The 21,071-nt window shown below is 40.5% G+C and overlaps 1 protein-coding gene across 1 annotated transcript in view; it reads right to left on the reverse strand.

Moving 5' to 3' along the window:
- txnrd2.2 (thioredoxin reductase 2, tandem duplicate 2) overlaps positions 1 to 21,039 on the reverse strand; it is a 49,972-nt gene extending 28,933 nt beyond the window's left edge. Inside the window, exons 1-10 of the mRNA XM_034200235.1 lie at positions 20,898 to 21,039; positions 14,671 to 16,411; positions 12,364 to 12,473; positions 11,246 to 11,311; positions 11,095 to 11,151; positions 10,539 to 10,683; positions 9,906 to 9,980; positions 8,750 to 8,828; positions 8,392 to 8,454; positions 7,628 to 7,698 (exon numbers count right to left, since the gene is read on the reverse strand). Of these exons, the coding sequence (XP_034056126.1) occupies positions 7,628 to 7,698; positions 8,392 to 8,454; positions 8,750 to 8,828; positions 9,906 to 9,980; positions 10,539 to 10,683; positions 11,095 to 11,151; positions 11,246 to 11,311; positions 12,364 to 12,473; positions 14,671 to 14,816 (812 nt within the window). The 5' untranslated portion in view covers positions 14,817 to 16,411; positions 20,898 to 21,039. The remainder of the gene's footprint in view (positions 1 to 7,627; positions 7,699 to 8,391; positions 8,455 to 8,749; positions 8,829 to 9,905; positions 9,981 to 10,538; positions 10,684 to 11,094; positions 11,152 to 11,245; positions 11,312 to 12,363; positions 12,474 to 14,670; positions 16,412 to 20,897) is intronic.
- Positions 21,040 to 21,071: the final 32 nt, after the last annotated feature.

Here is a 21,071-nt window from a genome sequence, read left to right on the forward strand (position 1 = left end):
CCTCCTGACATCTTGACATCCTCCATGCTAACACAAACCACTAAAAGCCCGCTGCCCGTTTTCTCTGCGACGGTGTAATGCACAGCTGCACTTAGCACGTATTGTGTTGAGGCTTAAGGAAGATTAGTCAAAGAGCTTTAGCTTGATGCTAAACTTTCATCACCGTCTCCTTTCCCTCAGATATCCCTCTGTGTCATTGTACGAACATACAGTCTGTACAGCTGCTGCATTCGACATCTAAAAGAAGACGCTATGGATCCTTTACGACCCCTCTGACCCCGGCTAACAATGGGGACATTTGGGGGGCAGACGGTTCATGAAAAAACTGATACTTAAGGCCACCTATGGGACACTCAAACATATACACTGCACTACTTTGAAAACAAATGTAATAACCAATTCTGTAGTTTCTGATGAAGACATGTAACTTTCGATGAAAGAAAGATTCACTTATTAACCCTCTATTTTGTATTTTTTTGTTGTTGTTGGTTTGCAGTTACAGTTGGTAACATTAATTAATAAACAAAGCAATGTTTGCTGAAACTGTCACCATATCTTGAGAGTAGTACATGATACAGATGATATATTACATGTCATTTGTTAGACGCTTTTATCCAAAGCGACTAACATACATTCAGTACTGTGGGCAATCCCCACAGGAGACATTTGAGCCCTGGATCTTGAGTCGTGGCTGTGGTCCTGGATCATAGGTCCTGGATGGATATCCTCGTGGATTCACCTTCCTATTATACACACATGCATTTGGTCTACCTATGTTGCAAATGTATTATCTTTTCAATTTACACACGGCATCTATTGCACGTCTGTCCGTCCTGGGAGAGGGATCCCTCCTCTGTTGCTCTCCCTGAGGTTTCTCCCATGTCCCCTTTAAACTGTGGGTTTTCTCTGGAAGTGTTTCCTTGTACGATGTGAGGGTCTAAGGATAGAGGGTGTCGTATTGTCATACTGATATTCTGTACACACTGTGAAGTCCACTGAGACAAATGTAACATTTGTGATATTGGGCTGTATAAATAAACATTGATTGATTGATTGATTTGGGGTGAAGTGTCTTTCCCAGGGACAGAACGACATGCTGACTGCAGTGGGACTCAAACTTGCTATCCCCTGATTCGAAGTCCAGCACACTCTCCACTCAGCCACAGCCTCCCACATATATATTACTGATATTGTTTAGCAAGCCGATAAGAGCAGAGTGGGCCCTCTTTAAAAAAAAGGGGCCCAGTTACTGCATTGTCTTTTTATTTTTCGACGTTCTGGATCACTACTATTTTATTTTACAGCTTAACAGCACAGTTAAATATGTACTGTTCTTTTTTTTACAGATGTTCTGTCTTATGCACTACAGTCAGGATACAGTGAGAGTTTCAGCAAATATGACAGAAAAGTAATTGTTATTAAAGTTTCTTAGTGCAGTTGTAATCTTTCATACAGTACTGGACTCCCATCTTACACATTGACCAATGAGCCACAGAAGAAGGAAACATTTCAAAAACTCTTTTAGGCTCCTGTTCTTGGGAGCTTAACTAAGACCTCATTGAACCCACAGCTCCTGAGGAGGAAGAGGAAGAGGAGGAGGAGGAGGAGGAGGAGGAGGAGGAGGAGGAGGAGGAGGAGGAGGAGGAGGTTCGTATCGAGTGTGTGTGGCAGCCTGTTAACCTTGGGAAGCTCTTCAGAAGCCCAAACACTGATAACACGACATGTGGATCCTCCTGTGGTTGTGTAGCAAAAAGCTTGATGTGAGTCCAACTGAGAAACTTTGATCTAATGTTTCTTCCAGTCTGCCGGCCGTCCCATGAGCCACACACATTTATCTCCCTGTTACTGGTTTTAGTTTTGCCAGAGCAGCATGAAAAGGGAACAAAGAGGGTTTAGATATTGGCACCTACAACTGAGAGAGAAATGTGCTAGTAAGATACATTGTAAATATTTTGTGTTTAGCGTCTGGGACACTATCTGAAGGTCCGGAGAGCTTATCAGTTCGTCCCATTTCATATGTCCAGTGATGGAAAAGCACTCAGGTTTTACTCGAGTACAAGTAGAATAACTATGGGCTTGAAACACTACATTACAAGGGAAAATCCTTCCGTAGTAGACGTACAAAAGTATTATCAGTCAAATGTACACAGTATGCAAATTGGTTCTTTCTTTAGATTATTGTTATTCAGTTTTTATCAGAGGTAAATATATTTCAAATCATTTTAATGTGGTAGTTTTTCCATGTTGAGCAGATTTTAGATTTTTTTTTTTAAATATTGGGTATATCAAAAATTACAGTACGACATCATTTGTTTTTATATATACAAAGTAACTGTTAGTGTTATATAAATGTAGTAGAGTAAAAATGTCATTACTTATGTACGGTAGCATAAAACGAAAATACTCAAGTAAAGTATGAACAAATAGTACTTTATTTGATCCTTAAGTAAATGTACTTTGTAACATTCCACCACTTTATCTCCATTATTTTTGTATGATTGAACATGTAACTGTTAGAGCGCGATGAAAATGGAATGAGTTCACTTAAATGTCCCCTTTATGTTTATTTCCTGTTGGCCAGCGTGGGACTTTTTCTTTGTACAGCATTCATGGTATTCCACAGGCACACGCGTGCATGTATGACCTTGTTTTCTTTCTCGACAATAGCTGGGAAGTTATGCTGCAGCCATCTGTGTTGCTTTGCAATAAACTGCTGAAAGATTTTCCCCGGGAAGTGTGGTCCTTGTCCCGCGCAGAGTCGGACCCTCCTCACATAACAATTCCTGCGAGTACCGGCCCATCCTCACTCCGGGAACCACCGTCCTGCTGGCACGCGCTCGCTGCTTTCCCCTGATTACCAGCTCCAGGCTTTGGATCCTCGGGGCCAAATCTGTCACTCAGGTGTTCCAAGACCCATTAAAACACCCGTCACTCGCCTGCCCCCCCCCCCCCACAGAAACAGCCTCCTGGACTTCACCTGCACAGCTGACAGCTCGGCATCACAACATCTCCTCCAGCTCTGTGTGGTTAATCACCCTGACAGAGGAAGCTAAAGCTAATGCTAACCCACAGCGGACCCCTCACAGCCTGCGGGGGGGGGGGTCCTGAGGACTCCACTAAGCATCACACACTCACATCAAAGAGCTTCCTGAGCTCAAGTGGTCCCTCTCATGGATCATTCTGCTTCCTATACAAGGATGTTTTGCTGAGCGGGTGAAGGGTGAGGTGGTAATTGTTTGAGGATGATTTTGTATTGCCACCAAGTGGGGGAAAGCTAAATAGCACACCTATTACTATACATATATTATATATATATCTCTACTTTAAAGAGTCCTCTCCTGCTGATGTTCAGGTGTATATCAGTATGTAGTGTCTCTACTTTAAAGAGTCCTCTCCTGCTGATGTTCAGGTGTATATCAGTATGTAGTGTCTCTACTTTAAAGAGTCCTCTCCTGCTGATGTTCAGGTGTATATCAGTATGTAGTGCCTCTACTTTAAAGAGTCCTCTCCTGCTGATGTTTAGGTGTATATCAGTATGTAGTGTATCTACTTTAAAGAGTCCTCTCCTGCTGATGATCAGGTGTATATCAGTATGTAGTGTATCTACTTTAAAGAGTCCTCTCCTGCTGATGTTCAGGTGTATATCAGTATGTAGTGGCTCTACTTTAAAGAGTCCTCTCCTGCTGATGTTCAGGTGTATATCAGTATGTAGTGTCTCTACTTTAAAGAGTCCTCTCCTGCTGATGTTCAGGTGTATATCAGTATGTAGTGTCTCTACTTTAAAGAGTCCTCTCCTGCTGATGTTCAGGTGTATATCAGTATGTAGTGTCTCTACTTTAAAGAGTCCTCTCCTGCTGATGTCCAGGTGTATTTCAGTATGTAGTGTCTCTACTTTAAAGAGTCCTCTCCTGCTGATGTTCAGGTTCATATCAGTATGTAGTGTATCTACTTTAAAGAGTCCTCTCCTGCTGAAGTCCAGGTGTATATCAGTATGTAGTGTCTCTACTTTAAAGAGTCCTCTCCTGCTGATGTTCAGGTGTATATCAGTATGTAGTGTCTCTACTTTAAAGAGTCCTCTCCTGCTGATGTTCAGGTGTATATCAGTATGTAGTGTCTCTACTTTAAAGAGTCCTCTCCTGCTGATGTTCAGGTGTATATCAGTATGTAGTGTCTCTACTTTAAAGAGTCCTCTCCTGCCTGATGTTCAGGTGTATATCAGTATGTAGTGTCTCTACTTTAAAGAGTCCTCTCCTGCTGATGTCCAGGTGTATATCAGTATGTAGTGTCTCTACTTTAAAGAGTCCTCTCCTGCTGATGTTCAGGTGTATATCAGTATTTAGTGTCTCTACTTTAAAGAGTCCTCTCCTGCTGATGTTCAGGTGTATATCAGTATGTAGTGTCTCTACTTTAAAGAGTGCTCTCCTGCTGATGTTCAGGTGTATATCAGTATGTAGTGTCTCTACTTTAAAGAGTCCTCTCCTGCTGATGTTCAGGTGTATATCAGTATGTAGTGTCTCTACTTTAAAGAGTCCTCTCCTGCTGATGTTCAGGTGTATATCAGTATGTAGTGTCTCTACTTTAAAGAGTCCTCTCCTGCTGATGTTCAGGTGTATATCAGTATGTAGTGTCTCTACTTTAAAGAGTGCTCTCCTGCTGATGTTCAGGTGTATATCAGTATGTAGTGTCTCTACTTTAAAGAGTCCTCTCCTGCTGATGTTCAGGTGTATATCAGTATGTAGTGTCTCTACTTTAAAGAGTCCTCTCCTGCTGATGTTCAGGTGTATATCAGTATGTAGTGTCTCTACTTTAAAGAGTCCTCTCCTGCTGATGTTCAGGTGTATATCAGTATGTAGTGTCTCTACTTTAAAGAGTCCTCTCCTGCTGATGTTCAGGTGTATATCAGTATGTAGTGTCTCTACTTTAAAGAGTCCTCTCCTGCTGATGTTCAGGTGTATATCAGTATGTAGTGTCTCTACTTTAAAGAGTGCTCTCCTGCTGATGTCCAGGTGTATATCAGTATGTAGTGTTCTACTTTAAAGAGTCCTCTCCTGCTGGTGTTCAGGTGTATATCAGTATGTAGTGTCTCTACTTTAAAGAGTCCTCTCCTGCTGATGTTCAGGTGTATATCAGTATTTAGTGTCTCTACTTTAAAGAGTCCTCTCCTGCTGATGTTCAGGTGTATATCAGTATGTAGTGCCTCTACTTTAAAGAGTCCTCTCCTGCTGATGTTCAGGTGTATATCAGTATGTAGTGTCTCTACTTTAAAGAGTCCTCTCCTGCTGACGTTCAGGTGTATATCAGTATGTAGTGTCTCTACTTTAAAGAGTGCTCTCCTGCTGATGTTCAGGTGTATATCAGTATGTAGTGTCTCTACTTTAAAGAGTCCTCTCCTGCTGATGTTCAGGTGTATATCAGTATGTAGTGTCTCTGCTTTAAAGAGTCCTCTCCTGCTGATGTTCAGGTGTATATCAGTATGTAGTGTCTCTACTTTAAAGAGTCCTCTCCTGCTGATGTTCAGGTGTATATCAGTATGTAGTGTCTCTACTTTAAAGAGTCCTCTCCTGCTGATGTTCAGGTGTATATCAGTATGTAGTGTCTCTACTTTAAAGAGTGCTCTCCTGCTGATGTTCAGGTGTATATCAGTATGTAGTGTCTCTACTTTAAAGAGTCCTCTCCTGCTGATGTGCAGGTGTATATCAGTATGTAGTGTCTCTACTTTAAAGAGTCCTCTCCTGCTGATGTCCAGGTGTATATCAGTATGTAGTGTCTCTACTTTAAAGAGTCCTCTCCTGCTGATGTGCAGGTGTATATCAGTATGTAGTGTCTCTACTTTAAAGAGTCCTCTCCTGCTGATGTTCAGGTGTATATCAGTATTTAGTGTCTCTACTTTAAAGAGTCCTCTCCTGCTGATGTTCAGGTGTATATCAGTATGTAGTGTCTCTACATGTCTCCATGCTTTAATGTTCAAAAAGCTCTTTATTCTTCTCATACTGCCTGTGCTGCAGCACCTCTTTTCACCCTCTGTCTGAAACCAGAGCCCAGTCCGCTCTGATTGGTTAGCTGGCCGGCTCTGTTGTGATTGGTCAACACTTAGAGATGTCCCGCCCCTCAGCCTATCACGTACAATTTTGGCCTTTACATGCACAAACACCTATACAACGCACTACAAGAAAGGGAGAACCCCCCAAAAGGGCCTATTTGAAATGATGAAAGGGAATTGAGAAACATTTAGTGCTGCTTGCCAAATACATTTAACACAAGCACTTATCAGCCAAAATAATACATATTTGCATAAAAAAAAAGAATATAATTAAAATCAGAGGATATCAAAATAGCTGCTGACCTGGTTTTCTCCATGACTTTAAATATATGAACACCTTAATATACGGATCGATGATTAGGAGAAGACTCATTGCCAACTTAGTGTACAAAGGTGATTCTTAAAAGGGTCCGAAAAGTGAAATGTTAGATTCAAATGTGAGTGGATTGATTGCGAACATACCTATTTACATGTGGATGCTTGTGTTATCTGCCCCAGGTGTACACAGCATGGATACATATGAAGTTGAAATATCGAAATAATTAATTCCGCTCATCTGTCACCGCGAGGCAAACACCGACCGCAGCGCAGGTACACCAACACCGCGAGTCACCGTCTGAGCGCCGAGCTAAGAGGAAGCGTCAGGGAAAGAGCAATTAAGCAGGCGCTGACAGCGACTAAATGGCTGGATTAAAGGGCTTGTTCTGTAAAGGCCAGGATGCACGCCGCTAATCTGAATCATGAGGCGAAGACAGGCTGACAGGAAGGGAGGAGAAACAACTCCATGTCACCGATGAATGATTGCAGTGCGTGACAGAGGGACGAGTCAGAGAGGTGAGTTAGAGAAGCGTTAATGAAGCACAGGGTCGATGCTTCTCTTGGAGCTCATTGTGTAAAGAACAATGCGAATCCTTGACACTCTACCACGCATTCCCTCCGGGGTGAAACATAACAATTGTGGCAGATGCCCAAATGTTATGTTCGAATGTGAGTGGATTGATGACATGACACAGTATGATTGCAAACATACATATTTACACATCATTTGGATGCTTGTGAAGATAAAACTAAAATAGAATACAATTCAAAACTATTTAGCAGCATGGATAAATATGAAGTTGAAATATCTAAATAATGACAGACACTGCGTGCCGGACACACTGAGATGCCGAGAGATAGGAGTCGGAGGCGGTGCATCGAAGGTTAATCAGTGGTCACTACAACAATTCATTTAATCTGACTGCATGTTTGTATGTAATCTTTACAGTAGGAGGATATTCAAAACTAATATTTGGGGCTAATTTCTGCCCCTTTAGTACAAAATGTGTCTGCACCTGGAACATCTAGCATTAAGTTGCGAGTTTATATGTGAAATGAGTCCGAATTAAATCCATACAGTAATCACAAACTCTGTCCACCATGAGCGAATGAAAAGGCCTTATTTTGTTAAACAATAACACAATCTGAAATCTGAAAGGGGGGATGTTTGTGCTGTGATTTCTCGATGCCTTTTGAGATGTTCTTTTACACATATTAGCTCTTCTCCACACATTTGTGACACTGTTAGTAGGTGGAGGGGGTACTCACGTTTTCCCGGGCGATGTTTTCATCCAGAAGATGTCGTCACTGGTCATGCCGTGCTCCATCGCTCCTGGGATCTGTAGCAAGAGTTAACGATGTGAGCTAGAGCTGCACTATATATCGTGTTGTGACGACAATGCCCAATGCGCGATATTAAAAAAAAAACGTTGTTAGGACGTGCGATATTAAGTAGGCAAATCAACTCAAACACGTCATGTTACAATTATTTTGCTTGCTACAAAAGGAAAAGTCGCGCGGCTCTCATGTCAGGGTGCTTGAGTGAGTGACATGCCGGCTCTTGCACAGCAAACCACCAATCACAACCGTTCTTGATCACAGCAGGATAACCGAGCTAGCTCAGCTTGTGGCTCTGAGAACTTAAGATCCAGAAGTCCGTGACTAAAATCCGTCATCCGGTTAAATATCGTTAAACAAATACCAATTGTGTAGCATTCAAGTTCAAGAAAGGATGGTTTGCGGACAAAAAAACCCGTCTTTTCTTCAATTCCTGTATTTTTTCATATTGCGGGGGGGAGGAAAATCGCAATGTCAGTTTGTTACCAATATCGTGCAGCCCTACTGTGAGCACAACTATCGACAGACCTATCAAAGTGCAACAAAAGAAGGCAGCTATCTTATGTGTTACGGCTTGTTTGCGTCCACACCACATTTTGACTTTTCATTTGTTTCGTCTTCCTGGTAACCGATAAATCAATGCAACACATGCCGACAGAGAAAAGGAGCAACATGTTGGGGGTAATGTAACGTACATCTGTGGGGTATTTGGGCCGTCCTCCTGTGGCGATCACGATGTTCTTGGCCGTCAGGAGGGTCTGTGTGAGAGGAGGGAAACGCAAAGTCATAGCTTTTGTTCGTATCCTTCAAAAAACAAGGAAACGTCAAAAGGAAGTGGTCTCCACAGTATTCTGCATTCAGGCGATGATGGAAACTCTTTGAAATCACTGAAACAAACGGCAACACCATTTAAATGCTGCAAATGTAAGTGAGGAAGCAAAATGACACTTGGGTTAGGAATCGGTGATTATGTACGCAAACCGTAAGATGCAACACCAACACGTACTTGTGTATGTTTTGGTTGGGAACTGACTGAATGTGTGAGCAGCTCACCTCTTTCCCAGCTTTAGTCAGTCCTCTAACGGTGTGTTCATCCAGCAGACTCCCTCTGAGGTTCAGATACTTCACCTTCCTGTCAGACCCAATAGGCCGCATGTTAATCCTGGTAATGCATCACAGTAACATCTGGTTTCATTTGTACAACTCAAGTTTCCCTTTGTCACAATTATCTTTTAACCCACAATTGCTATTTTTAATAATGTGTGCTACATGTTAAAACAGCATCACTCGAGCTCTTTTTCTTGCAGGAAAATCAAACGTATTTATCAACAATAATTTACAACATATTTATTCAACATATTGTATTTTGTTAATATTTGATATACTACTTTAGATTTTATTGTAATTGCTCTTTTCCACTTTCTAAGTATTTGTATTTTAATGTTGAGCACACTGGTCCTGTAACACACACACACACACACACACACACACACACACACACACACACACACACACACACACACACACACACACACACACACACACACACACACACACACACACACACACACACACACACACACACACACACACACACACACACACACACACACACACACACACACACACACACACACACACACACACACACACACACACACACACACACACACACACACACACACATCACACACACACACACACACACACACACACACACACACACACACACACACCACACACACACACACACACACACACACACACACACACACACACACACACACACACACACACACACACACACACACACACACACACACACACACACACACACACACACACACACCTGAGGGAGTGTTGTTGATTGAGAGGCTGGCTGCAGGGCAAACAGGTGTGTGTGTGTGTGTGTGTGTGTGTGCCAGCAGAAACGTACAGCCTTCAGCAACATTTGGTTTCAGACATCTAAGCAACAAGTTATAGATAGAAATATTCCAATGCTTGGTGGAAATTAGGGTTTTAAGAAATGTCATTATGGAGAAATAAGCGAACATTGCTACAGTGGGCTGTAAATATGGGACACAAAGCTTCCACTGAAACTCCTTAATGGCCTGTTTCTTGCAACATTATTGCAAAAAAAAGAATTGTAAACTTTATCATCATAATTGAAATACATTTGAACAAGGCGCTCAGAGCTGGTGTCACCTACTTGTCCTGGAGCTGAACTCTGTGACCCCAGTTCAGAGACCTCACGTGGTTTTGAACAGCGTCTGCCATGGAGGCCCTGAGAACACACCAGAGGTTAATGAATGAATGAAATTGGAAATATTGAGCAAACATCCATTATTCAAATATGACAAAGTAAAATTTTTGTGGATTATTTTGCCCTTAAGAGAAATTAAAGCAGTGTTCACATCACTCACAGCTTTGAATTTTTAAATGTATATACTTTTCGAAATTGTTCAGGATTCCTACGTAATACATTTTTTGGGGATAAGGTCAAGCATAGAGTCAAATTCAAATAAAACAAGCAAATCGATCCCATTGCCATTAAAAATATATATTTTCCAAACACAATCAGCATCCTTTTCCTTCTTCATTGTCTCCACTAGATGGTGCTGTTGGGCTACTCATAGACTGATTAAGATGAATACATATATGGGGAGAGTTTGGATTGACCTACCAAAAGCAAACAATAAAATAATCCAACCACAATTAGCATCCTTGCATTTCTACATTGTCACCACTAGATGGAGCTGTTGGGCTACTCTTTGGCACGAATCCGCCTGTTTTGACTGATTAAAACAAGAAAATCTAATGGTGAGAGTTTGGATTGACCTACCAGTCGTGGCAGATTGGCCCTGAGATCTGCCAGCCGTACTTCTGAGCATCCTTCACCGCTGTGCCGAGGAGAGCAGCCTGGTGCATGAGCTTCTTAGGAATGCAGCCGACATTAACACACGTACCACCGAGACCCCACTTGGTACCTGTTGGGGAAATCATTTAGAGAAGAAATGAATAATCGATGTCTATAAACCCTACCAGTCAAAAGTTTGGACACACCTTATCATTCAATGGTTTTGATTTTTTAAATTAGTTTCTACATTGTAGATTAAGACTGAATACATCAAAACTATGAAAGAACACATACCTCATGAAGCTGACTTGAAGAATCTAAAATATAAATACATTCTGGACACTTTTTTGTGTACTAGATAATTCCATATGTGTTCTTTTATAGTTTTGATGTCTTCAGTATTAATCTACAATGTAGAACATCATTAAATAAAACCCTTCGAATGAGAAGGTGTGTCCACACTTTTGACTGGTACCGTATATGTTTGACAAACACGTAGCCTTTTTGTAATTAACAGGTTCAGAAATGACAGGTTTTTTACCTTTAGCAGTTGGCTCCACATAATCTAAAACAGCAACCTTCTGTCCCAACTGTGCCGCTGTAAATATAGATATATTGTTAGCGTATTATGAGATTTGCAAAAGCATACATCCCACACATGAAGGAATAACAGGCACTTTAAAGGATCTCACCTTCTTTGGAACAGGCGAGCCCTCCTGAGCCGCCTCCAATGACCACCAGGTCGTAGTCATACTTCCCTGTAGGAGCATATTGGAGGATGAATAGTAGACAGAGCTGCATTTATATACCTTTAAGTAATTCATGTTTTACACAGACACACACATTTATATTAGATTAGTGAAAATGAAAGCAGAAAGCTTAGACATCTTCCGGCGCAGACTGAAAACTCATCTCTTTCGACTCCACTTCGAGCGATAGAATTGCTAACAAAGCACTTATATACTAACAAAGGACTGGCTTACCTAAAGCCAGTTGAGTAGCACTTGAAATGTGTTGGCTCTATGAAACCTGATGTACTTATATGATTCTGTTTTCTTCTAGTTTCTATCTTCCTGGTCGAATGTACTTACTGTAAGTCGCTTTGGATAAAGCAGCTAAATGTAATGTAATGTAATGTACACTGGTCATTGCTTTATGTTGCAGCTTGTAGATGTGGAGCTCATTTAAATCAATTAAATTGTTTTTATATTGCTGTGTAGCCCTTTAAATCCCCACTAGACCAATAAAGGCTTATTATAATATAGTGATATAATTATAAATGTTTGTATTGTTGAACTAACGATAATGGAGGTAGACTATTTGCCTTGGAGATGTAGTGGAGTAGAAGTGCCTCATGTTGTATTATGTAGATGTAGAATACTCCAGTAAACGACTGAGTTACGTTCTACTTAATACAATGGTATCTTGACACAGAGTTCAACACAGAAAATAAGTAAAGTGTTGTGACTTTTTCTCCAGGTGTGGAGAAGCTGCTGGTCACTAACCAGTTCAGTGTGTGAGGACTCGTACTGGTGAATAAGGCCAATACAAACATTAAACCAAGCGGCCATTAGAGATGTGTTTTATGTAGTCTACCTTTAAGAAGGTGGAAGGTCTGGGTAACCAAGGAAACCAGGTGAAGGTGACAGTTATTTCCAGGGTTACATGAACAAGTGCATCGAGCACAAGTTACATCAGCGCTGCTGCTTTGTAAATGAACGGTTTGGCCGTTTTACTTTGTATTTGTATTATCTATTAACCTGAGACAATTCCCTACTTCTTAACTACACAACAGCATATCGTTACATACCTGTCAGGTTTCTAGTTAAAACGTGTAAACAGTTATTCCTCTTCCACCGGTGTCTGCATCTACTGAGCGCCGCCATGTTGTTATTGTGAAAGGACCCCGGTCGGTGTGTGCTGCCCAGAGAAATGCCTGAATATAAATGTGTCGTAGGCTCCACAATCGAGTACAAATTGTACTTTGCAATAGCCAAAACAAATCTGTCAGTATCTGATATATACTTTATGGTAAATAAGATAACACCCCCTTAATGTAAAGTTATATTATAAAGTATGCCGATATGGGGAAATTAAGAAGGATATTAACATACACCTGTGGAAGTTCATGTTCTTGTGCAGCAAGGCTGGAGGAGCTGGAGGGAATCTAGAGGCTTTTTCAAGGGTAATTCTGTAGTGTTAAGTCGATTACTTGACCTATTCAAACCCACAATACCTCTAGTGTGGCAGACCAAAAAACAACATAAGATAATTGAGGAACATTGTTGTCAACAAGAAAGATTGCATGTATTATTTAGTTTTAAACAATTGTATATGGAAGCTAACCTAAATCCTTAGGTTAGTTTCTAATTTCCACCTTCACTGAAAAGTGAAGACGGATGGTTAACTATATTACAATATTTGCTTTTATTAAAATACAAAATACATTTCACTTATTTGATAGTGGTAATCTTTTTCCAGAAACAGTGTCCTCCTCATTTGGGATAACACACAATCCTGACTTAAATTCAGACTGTTCCCTTGCGGGTAAACGTTTTGTCAATGTAGAATAAATCCCATTTTAGTCATTTTGGTGAATTTACCAATCTCTGGAATGGGTTGTTTTCATTTAATTTCAAACCTTTATTTAACGAGATTGGTCCCATTGAGATCATAGATCTCTTTTTCAAGGGAGACCTGCTGATGATTGTTGTAATGAGCATAGCAGCCTCTAGGGGTGCTGTTGTGACTTTAAAGCTTGAGACTTACTGGAAAATAATAACACAATAAATAAGACACATAGTCAAGCAACACATTCTTTCCAGGCATGATTTATTGAAAACACACCAAATGTATACTCTACAAACCAGTATTTTTCCGTTATGTTTAACAAGCGTAATATTTGCCTCTGGGTATTAGTAAAATTAACATAATACATTCTGTCACTGCGGCATCGCTTCTGCTCGCTACGAAAGCATCAACAACTTTACTCCTCTAGGAAATCAAAACCATTATTTGTAATGACTCTATCTTTTTAAAAGTTTATAATACAATGTAACACAAGGCAGAAACCCACCAACAGTCTAACTACTTGGGGTCGGGGAGGGGGCAGGATGAATGAATGAGTTGATTGGAGGAAAAGGGGAGAGAGGGGGAGGTGAACGGACAGAATGGAGAGATGACAGTGGAAAGGGAGGGATATAAAACACACTTATCTAGCATGGAAAAGGTTAAGGCACATGATAGGTACAAACACATCTGCTACTGAGTAGTTCTTTATTTTGACAGTCTTGAATCAGATATATCTACACAGGTAGGTTCATTTGATTCGACGTGTGACCCTGTCCTGCATTTATTTTACAGCACAGTTGCTTGGCTCTTTTATTTTGTAAATGTACAACGCACATTCACAAAACCCCCTTTTTGTTTTTATAAATGCATGTAACCACCAGATCCTTTGGTTGTGGTGCTGCAAAGTGCAGTCAGGAACAGACAAGTCATATGTGGCAAAGGGTTCAGTATGGTCCAATGAAAGCACACACTTCTGAGGACACACAAAAGGGATGCTGGGTATTATAACTTTTTTTTTTTAACCTCGGTAATTAAAATGTATACAATATACGTATTTTTTTGTAGTTTATTGATTTTTACCACAACATACATCTTTGTAAACACTGTGTAAAATATGCAAGCTTGATAAAGTCACATACGCCACAAAGAAAAGTCAATGCAGGCACATGCCATTCGCCTTGATGAGTGGATTCTCTTCCTGGAAAACAGACTGTACACATTTTCACTGGATTCAGTAAACAGTCTCACCAAGCAAGAGAAAAATGGCAATATGATTCTGTATCCCTCTGCTTTGCTTCGTCTCGCTAACCCACCCTTAAACGTTGTAAAAATATATACTATATGACCAAACTTGATGTTTTGATTTGTACAGTGTGATGCCATTTTTTATATTTTGTCTTCCAGATACACTCGTCCTCCTTTTCTCTCTTCTTGCACATGAATGAATATCCAAATGACTCCACACAAAAACTGGCACTTTGAAAGAATAGAATATAAACATCTGTACAGTTTTCTTCATGCTCACAACTGAATCTTTTAGATGCACCGGTGAAGGAGGGTTAAGGGTGTTGCGGTAACTTGGTCTGAAAGCATCGGGAAGAAAAATGAAACAACTCTTATTAACACTCTCGTCTGTCTCCTTGTCTGACCTCTGACCCCTTGGGTTGAAGATGCAGCGGACATGTAACTCATCGCCTTTAGAAAGAACACTGTTAAACCTTTTTTTCTGTAATTTTTTTGACAAATACAAAATATAAATAGGTGATCATCGGCGTAACTCGACACACATTTAAGTAATGTTGTTATTTCGGTTTTACAAACATTGTGAGCCTTTACCAAATGAAATGTGCTTTCCAAACAATGTGATATTAATATACAACTAAGATTTTTTTTCTCCTTCGTTTTTCCTTTTGACCCTAATATACATTTATATAAAACCCAACCGAAAAACCGCTTTTAAATCTATCCTTTCTACAAGAGAACAATCGTCACTCGCCTCTCTTTTTCAGAAAACACAAATCATTTATAAACAAAATGCCTCAAATCCTCTTTAATACACATCATTGACAACGAGCGACCAGCCTGGAAGATTACACAAGTAACCACATTGTTGTTGTTTCCGTTTAAGCGGACTTTTGCGATGCAGTGTGAACAGAAACCGTTTCTCCAACACACTATGTCACTTTCCTTTCTCCAGACTTGCAGACTCTTGACTTCATAAATGAGCTTCACTGTTATCCTCTTTAGATTTCAGAGCATCTCAATGCACTTCTTCTTCTTCTCTTTTAAATAAACACCATGGCCGTTTCTCAATCTCGAGGAAACTGGCTTCCAAGCCAATATTTCAAGGATGCTACATCATCGAGTGCCGCCGAAGTACTGTTCCAATCTCCAGCATACTTGGAATTCCACCGAGGCCGCGTCCTTGGTTTGGGGGTAATTTCGAGGCTGCACATGAGTAGACTTCGCGTCCTTCAAATCCCCACAATGCTTTGCGCACGGACCAATTTCCCCAAATCTGTGGTGGAAAATGTAAGGCGGGGCCTCTCATATGACGCACACCTGCACACTTGCTAGCCTGTTCCACTCTTCGTTTTCCGAATGCCAGGAAGGATTCTTGCCTAGCTTCTGAAGCAAGTGACTCGGAAGACATGTGCTACCAAGCAAGCATCCTCGCGATTGAGAAACGGCCCATGGATTGTAAGTCTGTGTGAACATGTTTATCTGCTACGCTACGTCTCTTCTCAGGATCTCCTTTTACTTTCTCCCAACAATCTTAAAACCAACATCCTGTGACCTTCAAAGACACCCGTCCACTCCTCTTCACACCCAAAAGCTTGACATCACACCGAAAGTCCCAAAAACCCATAAAATTGAACTTATTTTTCTTCCCAAAAAAATAATCATTTGGCGTTTCTTCTCCCTTCCTTCAACACTTTCTTTTTCCTTTCCATCGATCCTTCGTTCCTCCACCAGCACCGGCCTCTGTCCGTTTCTTATCCTCGGTAGAGCTCATCAAGAGTCAACACTGTAACATGTGGGAATGTAGATATGAGAAAGAAATAGCTGTAGTCACTTTTTTTTGTTGATTCCTTTTTTCTGAAAAGCACGAGAATGCTGGCTGCTCCTGCTGGGTAGTTGCTGTTGTGGTCATTATGTATGTATTCATTTTTTAAATCCTCTTTTACTGTACAAAGTCCAACTCCAAAGATGAGCTCCATGTGAAATGGCAGTGGTGATGAGAGAGATCTCCTCTAGCTGGGTGTCGCACCGTCCTTACTTTAAGCCTGGAGCACGTGGACAAGAGAGAAGAATATTAGAACACTCACTCAAACAGTTGAACACAACAACAAGTGAAGAGTTTCAGTCCAAATGGCTGCAAAATGACGACAAATAATAACTGCATTACTATACATTGATAGAATGAGCTACATCTAATCTCTGCTTTTCCTTACTGTCAACACATCTCAATAAAAAGAGTATTTCAATCGTAATGTAAAGACTTCCCTACCCTGGCTGTGGAGCTCACCACAAAGCACATTCCTACTGAAGATGTCAATCTTTAAATCTGAACTAATCAATGTATAAATACTAGAGTGGAAAGTTAAGCAGCAAAAGAGACAGATATTTCTCCTTCTTGGTAGATGAAATTGAGGATAAAGAGAGACTGAATATTTGATTTAAAATCACCCGGAGACCAAAAAAACAACTTTATCTTAATGTTACATTTGCTGTGTTAATTGGCTAACACATTAGCACGGCAACTGACTACAGCCGCAATATGACCAAGGTGATAGTCAGCTTGTTTTGGATTATTGGCCGACTTTAAAGTGATATATTATTGTCCTAACTGTCCTTGCCCTAACTTTTTTTTCTTCCAGTTTTCATTAGTTTTCTTTATTTCTTTGTACTCCTTAATTTCTATACGTTTTTGACGAAATAAGTGCCATTATTATATTGATGCTAATGATGATGCACGGGAGGGCTACTCCCCATAAGCTATGCTTCAGCCCTCCCGCTTCTACTAATCTTGTTCATTTGTGTGTATGAATTATACGTTTTTGCTTTCGATGATTTTAGTAGAATAAATTAAAAAAAAATATATATATATATTATTGTGCCATGGGTTTGCCTTTAGACTGTAGCTTGTTGCGCTGCCCCCAAGTGGCCAAATGAAATCTACATGTTTAACATACTGTATATGCTGTGTTTTTTAGTTGACTCAGAGCTGCACAATAAGACACAGTTGGCATGCTTGCAATTGGACCTCTATGGTACAGATATATCAGGCTTTGCTTCACAGAAAATATGTGTTGTTGGTCTTTACATTGGATTTGTTGAGAATAGGACAAATACAGCTTATCAAAAGTATTTTCCTTAACCATGTCAGACTCAAATGTATCTTTTATGAGCATTGTAAAATCAATGGATGTGAATTTAGAGTGAAACTCTTCAGTTGTGCTCTTATGGCAGACAGCAATAAATCAGTGGGCATTATCTCAGTACTTGACAAATCAAATCACTGTAGACAAATGCTTCGATGGTGTCAGTCCAGATGGCAAATGGAGGCAGGAGACAGAGAAACAGATGCTTAATGTGCCGGGTGAAATCCTGCATGTGCTCGATGGAGTGGAAAACTCACCTGATGATTCATTCGTATCATTAGCAACATGTATTTGTATTACAGACGCACACCATACATCTGTCTCTCTAAAGAGCCACCATGTGATGTGATAATACAATGAATGGAGGTGAAGGAGTTGATCTGATGGCCATTGAGAGATAGGACATGAGGGGTGAGGAGGAGGAAGGCAGCAGTGAGGAGGAGATCAATGCTGCTGCTGGAGACATGAGAATATTGAAGCTCAGCCAGATCAAGTCACTCAGTGGGACATTACATAGTGGGTTCGTTTTGGAGTTTAGTCAAAAACGGTATGGCAAACCGTCAACAATGCACCATACATTTATCATGTTAAGGTTTAATTGCATTACTAGTTTAGATTTCCTTTTGGCCAACAACTAAGATGCATGGACATAAAAAAAGACATTTTTGAAATAAATGAAATTCAGTTAGTCTTGAGGATGTTCTAACAAAATAGTATTTCTCACACAAATCCTTCATTAGATGGAAGTGGTTTTAATTGTAATCCTAATTACTAACACTGAATACATCTTTCTGCTGAAATACATTTTATTCTCTTGACTGAAAAAATACATTTCAGAAAACCTCAACAAAAAGAGAGGCTGTTTTTCTGTCTTCTGTTTCTTATATGGAAATATTCCCATCTCTGTTACATAAGAAGCTACTTAGCAATCATTCATACCATGAATGCTAACGAGAAATATTCAAATCAACTACTTCAGAGCAGAACTGTATGTAACTGGAATGATGTGAGCTCACCCTTCATTACCTCTCTAACTCGGACGCATTATAATGTGGCGATAATGTGTGTGTGTGTGTGTGTGTGCATGATATGAGTTGGCTTCCATCATCAAATCATCGGCGCACATGAATTATTTATCAGAAGATATCTTGCGTCGCGTGTGAGTCGAATGTGGAGAGGAGGAGGTTCTCAATTCAATTCAAAACCTTTATTTATCCAGGTAAAATCCCATTGAGATCAATGATCTCTTTTTCAAGGGAGACCTGCAGAGTCTGTCGGGGTGTGTGTGTGTGTGTGTGTGTGTGTGTGTGTGTGTACTGTATGTGTGTGTGTGTGTGTGTGTGTGTGTGTGTGTGTGTGTGTGTGTGTACTGTGTGTGTGTGTGTGTGTGTGTGTGTGTACTGTATGTGTGTGTGTGTGTGTGTGTGTGTGTACTGTATGTGTGTGTGTGTGTGTGTGTGTGTGTGTGTGTGTGTGTGTGTGTGTGTGTACTGTATGTGTGTGTGTATCTGTGCAAATCTTTTTCTTTCTCCTTCCTGCTTTTCATTAAGGGATAGCTGAGTCCCAGAGGATCCGTCTGAAGTGCAGAGAAATGATTCCCCTTCATCACTTGCTACCAATTTTCTGTTAAAGTGCTAAAATAAGAATTGGATTTTTATGCAATTGTCAGAATATAACAGGTCCATTATCTAAGCCCCGCCCACCTTATTTACTTTCTGTTCTCACATGTGACATGAGGCAGTTTACGATAAGGGGATGAATAAAGGTTTATCGTACGTTATCTTATATCATTTCATGAGCTGATAATCAGGCTAGCTCCAATTAAAACATACAGGTAAGTAAAAGGGCAAACGTTATTGTTACTATTTTGTTATATAATCCTGCCTTGTTTACGTTCATGTTGGACATTTTTCACTGTATATTTTCACTTCTAATGTTACAATTAGGGCCGGGACTCGATTAAAAAAAATAATCTAATTAATTAGAGGCTTTGTAATTAATTAATCGAAATTAATCGCATTTTTAATCACATATAAATATTTGACCTAAGAACAGTGAGAAGCAATTTTTTTCACATGGATTTTAGTATACCATTAGGCGCATTCACACCGCAGTACTTTTCCCACAAAGGTTCATGAGAACTTAGTTCATGAGAACTCTTTGAACCTGGGGGAGGATTAGGCAAATTAAGCCGCTGACGTCACTTCTTCTTCTTCTGCTTTGGGTTTACTGGCAGGCCGCAAACCACTTCACGGCGTATACTGCCGCCCAAAGTCCCCGGCCGGAAGTCCCCGGAGTTGGGGACTGGCTTCAGTAAAAGCTGCTGGGACTCCCAGCAGCTTCTACTGAAGCCTTCCGAGTAAATCGCCAGAACGCCGACACCCTCCTCATCTCCACCGCTCCCATGTTTTATTTGTGTTGCCATAAGTTAGTCTCTCTGCGTTTCTGCGCTGGGCTAATGCTAATAATGCTAATGCGAGGATAATAAAATGGCGGCTTCACAAAACTTTTTGGGAGTTTTACGGGGCGTGGTTTGCAATCCGCCCAGCCAATCAGAAATATAGCTCTTTTCTCACAAGAGAGCCGCTCGAAAGTCCCTGCTCTCTAGTAGCTCTCTGCTCTCTAGCAGGGACTTTCGTGGGGGTAAAAAGGTTCTCATGAACTAATTTTAGTACCCGGCTCTTTTTGGTGTGAACGCGATAAAAGAGGCTAACGTCCACGCTAGCTTCCACGCTAGCTGCTATATGTTTTGCATTGAGGTGATACTTGAGGCTTGATGTGCTGCGGTGATATGCGAATTCCTTTTTGCATAATTTGCACACAACCGTGCTCTTATCGACGCTTCCATCCGTCCGTTTTTTAAAAGAACATTTCCCACTGTTGTTCACTTTGGTTTGTTGTTGTCTGAAGTCATGAACGTTAGTTGGTGCTCCAGTATAATCGGTACGCCTGAAACTCATCCAGTGAGAAACGTTCCGCGGTGCAAAAATAAGTGCGATTAAAATGCGTTAATTTTTTTAACGCGTTAATTTTTGTGTAATTAATTAATCTTAATTAACGCGTTAAAGTCTCGGCCCTAGTTACAATACATTAAGACAATGATTGGAAATGTTATGCCGTGAACTAAGCCTTTTAGCTTTGAGCCCTATAATTAGTTTGAGTTACTTGAGGTTATATTATCGATGTGGTTTGTTTGTCTGATTGTTTGAAACATTGGTACATTCAATTGATCGGCAAGTGATTGATGAACATGTCAAGGTGCAGGGTGATGGAGTGAGAGGTAGAAACAGGGGAAAGGATGAACAAACAAGGAATGAAAAGGATGCTGGGATGCAACACAAAAGGTGAAGGTTGTTATTTTGTTGTGCTTTTATTTGGTCAGACCTACCATGCATGCATTTAGACCCAGGAGTCAACAGGCTGGGGCTTTACATCACAAGCGTCCACCAGACTGACCGCAGGCCTGTTACTCCTGATATAGTGCTTCCTATTTGTGTCATTCTGTAGCCACAGGAGGACGGGGTTACAAAAAGAAAACACAGCAAACAAAAAAGAAGTCAAT

Source organism: Gymnodraco acuticeps, unplaced genomic scaffold (assembly GCF_902827175.1).
Source record: "Gymnodraco acuticeps unplaced genomic scaffold, fGymAcu1.1, whole genome shotgun sequence".
In the NCBI taxonomy this organism is placed as follows: domain Eukaryota; kingdom Metazoa; phylum Chordata; class Actinopteri; order Perciformes; family Bathydraconidae; genus Gymnodraco; species Gymnodraco acuticeps.